The sequence below is a fragment of the Acanthisitta chloris genome, unplaced genomic scaffold, assembly GCF_000695815.1.
Source record: "Acanthisitta chloris isolate BGI_N310 unplaced genomic scaffold, ASM69581v1 scaffold33621, whole genome shotgun sequence".
Classification (NCBI taxonomy): Eukaryota; Metazoa; Chordata; class Aves; order Passeriformes; family Acanthisittidae; genus Acanthisitta; species Acanthisitta chloris.
In genome coordinates, this window is record NW_008655946.1 from 26083 (window position 1) to 32758 (window position 6676).

Below are 6676 nucleotides of genomic sequence, written 5' to 3' on the forward strand. Positions count from 1 at the left end.
GGCAGGCGGCAGGAAGCGTGGCATGTCGCGCCGCCTGGCCTCGCTGCGCCACTGCACCGTGCTGGCCATGTCCAACCTGCTCAACGCCAACGTGGACAGCGGCCTCATGCACTCCATAGGTAATCGGCGCCCCGAGCCCCGCGCGGGCGAGCTCGCCATCCGCGCCTCGGTCTTTGCTTTCCTTTTACACCTTCCTTAGTAGCTCTGGGTTCTTTTGATCAGGCTTGGGCTATCATAAAGACCTCCAGACGAGAGCCACGTTTATGGAAGTCCTCACCAAAATTCTGCAGCAGGGAACAGAGTTTGATACGTTAGCAGAAACAGTGCTAGCGGATCGGTTTGAGAGATTGGTGGAGTTGGTTACAATGATGGGTGATCAGGGGGAGCTTCCTATTGCTATGGCTTTAGCCAGTGTGGTGCCTTGTTCTCAGTGGGTAAGTTGATTCATGCATTTTATTTCTTACGTTTTTTAAAATACTAAGTCGTGAAATAAAACCTAGTGTAAGCATTGAGGGGGAACCAGGAGTCTGGTGCAGAGAGAGTGGGGCTGCCACTGCTGCCAGCTAGCCTTGCCTAGTGTGTTCTTAAATGTACTGAACCTACATTCACATCTTGATTATAAACCGCATTTTTATAGAAAATTTATAGTTAATGTCTAGGAATAATTTTATATACAGTTGCTATAATGAATGCATCTGGGCTGGTTATTTATTACAGGTGGTGTGTGTTGTAATGCATGTTGTATTTGCTCTGTTAGGTTTTAACAAGATGAGTTTTGTTATGCAGCAGAGTAACTGCTCATCTGTTGGGATAACCCGTAGGAATTGGTATGGGTGGATATGTGGGGCAGATGTCTAGACAAGCAGTAGCACAAGGGAGGTTTCCAGAGAGGTGTGTGTGTGTGTGTGATGTGATGTTTACATCCAGACCCCAAAGCAAACATAGGCAGCAGTGCACGCTGCTGGGTGGTCTGTGTGGAACAGTGGTTTGTCTTGCCATGGCTCCCTGCGAGTCAGACTCACATTTCCTCCTCCTCCTAAGGACGAGCTAGCTCGTGTCCTGGTCACCCTCTTCGATTCCCGGCACCTGCTCTACCAGCTCCTCTGGAACATGTTCTCAAAGGAGGTTGAACTGGCAGATTCTATGCAGACACTCTTCCGGGGAAACAGCCTAGCCAGCAAAATAATGACTTTCTGTTTTAAGGTACGTTAGCTCTTCTCTCTGCTACAGATCTCTTCAGTAACAGGAAATGTTCATGTGCATAAAAACAGAGCTGCTGGGCTATGGGGCTGAGCACCTGAGCAGGGGATTAGGTGAAGAGAGCATGGACCTTTGGGTCTCAGCTCAGTGATGTGAGTGGCTCTGGGCCAGAACCAGCTGTAGGACTGTTCCTGGTGGGGTGCTTGAAACGTGGAGTTTAAAGATGGGAGCCAAAGCCTGAGCTCTTGTTTGTGCTCCCACTTCAGCTTAAAAAGCTGTGCAGAAGCAGAGATGGAGGGTGGAGTAAGTGCTCTGACAAAGAATCCCTGCAGGTTTCTGTGGTTGTAGTGACCTGCAGTTCCCTGAATTCAAAATGAATTAAAGAACTGGTAGGAGCGAATCACAGTTGTGTTCCAGAGGTGACACTGTTGTATGCAAACCCCAGTTTTTTAACTCTGGCTTATGCCAAAGCAAATCAAGTGTTCTGGGGCTCTTGTAACACTACAGAGCTGTGCAGTGCTCTGAGAGTTGCTGTGCTAACCTGACCTCCCGTTGGTGTTTTCCTTCTCACAGGTATATGGTGCTACGTATTTGCAGAAGCTTTTGGAGCCTTTACTGAGGACAGTGATCACCTCCTCTGAGTGGCAGCATGTTAGCTTTGAGGTGGATCCAACAAGGTTTGAGATTCAAGGGGAGGAGCGAGTGTATTTATCTGTACACGTGGTTCCCAGTCACTGTAAATATAATAGGATTCCTTTTGCCTGGTTAAAAACATTTTTGTCATGGTTGCATAGTGTTCCACTCCTCCCTCTTACAAACACATCGGTTGTCTCTGCAGCCCTCAAACCCAGGGAGGTTGTACAGAGCTGTCCAGCACGGCAAGAGGGATTTGCTGCATGTCCTCTGAGCCCTGAGAGCTCTTGCAGGACCTCTGCTCCCACTTGCTGTTTCACACCTTTATGCAGGCCACTAAAATGGGGTGTCCAGTAGAGCCAGAAAGCACCTGCTGTGGGTCCCTGGATGCAGCAACAGGACAGAATGTGTGTGTGGCATGTGTAATTCTGCTCTAATTTCTCTCACCACTTCAAGACCTGGAGTTAGTAGCAGTTGCTCTGTTGCTTTGAACTATCTCTAACTCTTAGAAAAAATCATAAGTACTCATCTCTTCAAGTAGCTTACCCAAAGACAGGCCTTCTTATTAACCCTCAAGTATCCGTGTCTACCCCAAATTCTTTCAGATAAGCCATGAAACTGATAATGCAGTTATCAGCTGGATCTGTGTGCATGTCTGTGTGTGGGGTGCTCCAAGGATCCCCCCTACAGCTGTCTGTTCCTCACCCGGTGTTACGTGGCCTTTCCTGCGTAACTCACACGGTTAAAATAGTGATGGAAACTTCCGTGTAAAGGGTCATAAACGTTTCCCTAAGAAAAAGGAGGGAATGAGATTCCTACCTAACATGTAAGTGCAGCTTGTGCCACGGGTTTGATTGCTGGTCATACATGTGTGGGTCTGTTTCAGGCTGGAGCCCACAGAGAGCCTCGAGGAGAACCAGCGGAGTCTCCTGCAAATGACAGAAAAGTTTTTTCAGGCAATCATTAATTCCTCCTCGGAGTTCCCACCCCAACTGCGCAGTGTGTGCCATTGCTTGTACCAGGTATGGCTGCAGCGTTGCCTGCCCTCAGCTTTGGGCTTGGTTTGCACAGTGCCAGCAGTGTGGGGCACACAGTGGGCACCTCTTAGAGGCTCTTCTCAGGTGTTTGCTAAAGAGCCTGGACGTGGGGGCTGAGTGGTGCTTTGAGACTTTGGGTTGGCAATCAGGAGGTGGCAAACATTGCTTTAAAAGTACCCACATCCCCTGATCTCCAGCAGCCTGCTGAGCCCAGTGTCCCTGGGGGTCCCTCCTGCTCTTTGTGTGTGTCTGGTGGATTCAGCTGCTGCTAACAGCCCGAGCAGAAAGTGCTCCTGCTGCCCTCAGGGCTCGTCGGGAGTTCTGCTTCCAGTCCCCTTGGAGCACTGTCACAGAACTGTGCTTGGTGGAACAAGGGAGCTGTGGGCTCAGTTCGGTGCTCTGGAAGAGCTACTCTTGGCCTTTGAGCCGTCGAGTCTGTATCTCAGGTCTGAAGCAAAGCAAAGAGATTTTCTGACCTGTGTGAACAAATGATGAGTAGCAAAAAGTTCTGCACAGCACAGTGCAGTTACATTGGTGCAGTGAGTGTTGGGTTAGGCAGTGCAACTGCTGAGACTCTCAGGGCTTGGGGGTGAGGAGCAGAGAACGCAGCTGTGACTGGGATGGTCTGGAGCTGCTACTGGGAGCTGTGGGATGAGCCAAGCGTGCAAGTGGTGTGCCCTGTTTCTGCTGTGGGAATGGCTTCTAAAGCCTTCGCTGCCTCTTCTGGCAGTGGTTGTGTTTGGGTTGGTGGGGAGTGATCTTGGGGTTTCTTGGTGTGTTTGGTTGTTGAAATCAGGAAATGGAGTGGGCAGGTTGGTCTCCTTCATGGCCGCAATCTCACAGAGGTTGGCTGGGTGAATATCTGGGTGTTACTGAAACTGTCACAACCACCCTGGTTGTTCCTTCAGTTACTGGACGTTACCTTTCCCATCTGATCCCAGCACTGGGTTTATATGCTGTTACCAGGATGTATCAGAGTTAATGCCATTTCAGTGGCACATTGCTAGAAATTATTTCTGTGCAAACCATTTGCAATTCCTACATGAAATGGAACTTCTAAATTGTGCTCACCAAGGGCATTCCCAGAGGCTCTTCTGTGGAAGCCTGTCCAAGTCTGTTGGCTTTATTCTTCCCTTTACTATGTGGGCTAATAAGGATAATTTGTTCCTGAGACAGATTATTTACTGGCAAATAGACAACTGGTATTAACTGATGCTCAGCTTCTCTGTTTGCTGCTCTGACTGTTTCTGGTTACACCTGTATTACAGGTGTTCATCACTAGTAGTTCAGCAATTCACTCTGTACTTAGAATTCCAGAGAGGTTTGGAGAGTTTGCCGTTCCTCTGAAAGAAAGTACAATCAAGATCTGATTTGGGGGTGTTAATCCATTTTTACCCTGAAAACCAAAGGGGTGATTTTTATAAGATAACTTCCTTTAATAAGGTGAATGTGTTCCATCCCAGGCTCTAGTGTGAGAGTAAAGGAGACTGAATTTTGAGGGTTTTTAATGCTTAGAGTTTTAAAGTAACATTTTAGAAGTGTGTGCAGAGAGTACTCACCAGGAGTGTCCTGCAAGTGACTGGTAGCACCACAGAGCACCAGTGGTGTCTGTGATGGCTGGGGTGTCTGAGTTGGGAACAGAGCCCAGGGAGAGTTTTCCTGTGGAAACACCAGTAACTGGCAGCTGTGCCAGAGTCACCTGCACATGACAGGTAAGATGTTCAGGGGTGTGAGGCGTGAGGGACAGGCCTGAGCAGAGTAACTCACCCAGAGAATTGGTGCTGTTTCACAAGATCCCCGCGAGCAGACGAGGTCTATCTCAGTAAGGAGAGGTGGAAGTGTTCCTTTCCCCACAGTGCCCTGATGGGCAGAGCGTGTCCACGTGCTGCAGAAGCTGCTCCATGGGGGAGGTTTGGCACTGGTTAGGTATGACTAGGTCCTGCACGAATTTCAGTTCAGCTTGGCTAGCAGAACAGCTTTTCCTGGCTGGTCTGGTTGGGGTTTTTGCTTTCTACTCTGTTACCTTCTGAAGCTGTAGGAATTCTCTCCCAGCTCCAGTGTGGCTCTGAAGTTGGCTCGGAGGGTTGGGGTGTGTTTGCTCTCAGCTGCTGAGCACTGCAGGCTGGCTGTGCCCCCAGCTCCAGGTGCTGCCTGCTGTGGGCCCTCCAGGGATGCTCAGGCACCCTGCCAGCTCCCAGGAAGGCTGTAGGGTCGAGCTCCAGGACCAGGGTGTTCCTCTGGCCAAGGGCAGTGCACGAGGCTGAGGTGCTATAGCTTTGCTCAGGTCCTGGTGGGAAATAGGAGAGAATTTGATGCTTCTTGGTGGGTCCCTTTGCATCCCAGTGAAATGCAGAAATAAGCAGAGTCAAGTCAGATCTCTTGATTTGGAAATCCCTAATCAATTGGAGAGGACCCACTGGCTTTTTTCCTCCTTTGTCCTCAGAGTGTTTTGTGGCAGTGTTAGCTCTCACAGCTAATAACCCTCATGGTTCACAGGTCTAACTAAATTGAAGGACACACAGAGAAACATTGGGAAGATCTGAAACTCCAAATTGAATTTTAAAAGCAGTATGTGTTTCAAAGGGATAACACACTATTCTCACTACTACAACTATTTGGGGATGGTGAAATGCATTTGAAAGCTGAATATACCATTCAAGGCCCAATCTTGTAGGTCATGAGCATAATGATGTGGTTTGACTTCTAATCTAGCCAGAAATAGTAGAAATGATTGAAATTCAACATTTGCTTGTTTTGTATTTAGTGCTTTGTAAATAAGATGTAATAAAACTGTGGAATAAAAACTCCATCATCAGTCTTTAGTTTATATATTTCATTTTCTGTTGGTTATGTTTGTTGCATTTTACTGTGTAATTTATGTACAAGTCAACATTGGTTTTTTGTTGCTGTATGTAGTTGGTGCTGTGACTTGTTTGTGCTCATCTCTGTTCTGTAGGCAACTTGCCACTCTCTACTGAATAAAGCTACCGTAAAAGAAAAAAAGGAAAACAAAAAATCAGTAAGTTTGGAGACCTTTTTCTTAGCCATTTCTTTCAAAGCACAACAGAAATCTTTTGCTGTTTGTTCAGAATATCTTCACTTCAGTCTATTTGACCTCACTGTAAAATCATTCTACTAATTCTGGCACCAAATAGCTTTCGTTTCAATTAACACTGGGATTAAGTTGTATTTAAAATATTCTCTGTGTGCCTATTGGAGTAAACAAAAGCCATTTTTAACATTGCTGCTTAGTATTGAATGCTCTGACTCTCCTAGCCTTGTCACCGTCTGCAAATTAAAGCAAAATGGGGAGGAAAATATTTCCTTTGGTTCTGAGAAAACCTAGAGTCTGTTGAGCTGCTCTAACACTCTGGCAGATAACTTGAGCTTGCATCCTGGGCAAAGAACGATTGGTACTCGTGGGCTACTGAAAGAGGCTCTGGGACTTGTTTCTGATACATTTTCTTTTGTTTGCTTTGGGACTAAGCAAAAACCTGAAAGTGCACTTGTATTTGTTTCCTGAGAAAAGCAGATTTCCCACTTTAGCTTGCTGTGTTAGAGTTCAGATCTGTAGGTTGCTTTAGGGTGGTGACATTAAAAGTTCCATTCCTTTGGCAGTGACCTCAAAACAAAGTAGGAATGAACCGGGCAGAATGGAAATTCAGACTTTTATTCCATACTCCCTTGTCTTTGCTGTGACTGAGCACAACAGTAGTCATGTTTAAAATGCAAATTCCGTGGGCCAAGCAGCATTTGAGGAGACAATATCAGTAATTGCATCATGAGGTGACTGACTGAGTCGCTGC

At 47.0% G+C, this 6676-nt stretch overlaps 1 protein-coding gene across 1 annotated transcript in view; it reads left to right on the forward strand.

Annotated features, from left to right (window-relative positions):
• The window catches only part of NF1 (neurofibromin 1), a gene marked incomplete at its 5' end in the record, with an annotated part of 29652 nt that overhangs the window by 19739 nt on the left and 3237 nt on the right, over positions 1 to 6676 (forward strand). The window contains 6 exons of the mRNA XM_009084133.1: positions 6 to 119; positions 223 to 434; positions 1042 to 1203; positions 1774 to 1877; positions 2720 to 2855; positions 5827 to 5889. Coding sequence (XP_009082381.1) covers positions 6 to 119; positions 223 to 434; positions 1042 to 1203; positions 1774 to 1877; positions 2720 to 2855; positions 5827 to 5889 — 791 coding nt within the window. The remainder of the gene's footprint in view (positions 1 to 5; positions 120 to 222; positions 435 to 1041; positions 1204 to 1773; positions 1878 to 2719; positions 2856 to 5826; positions 5890 to 6676) is intronic.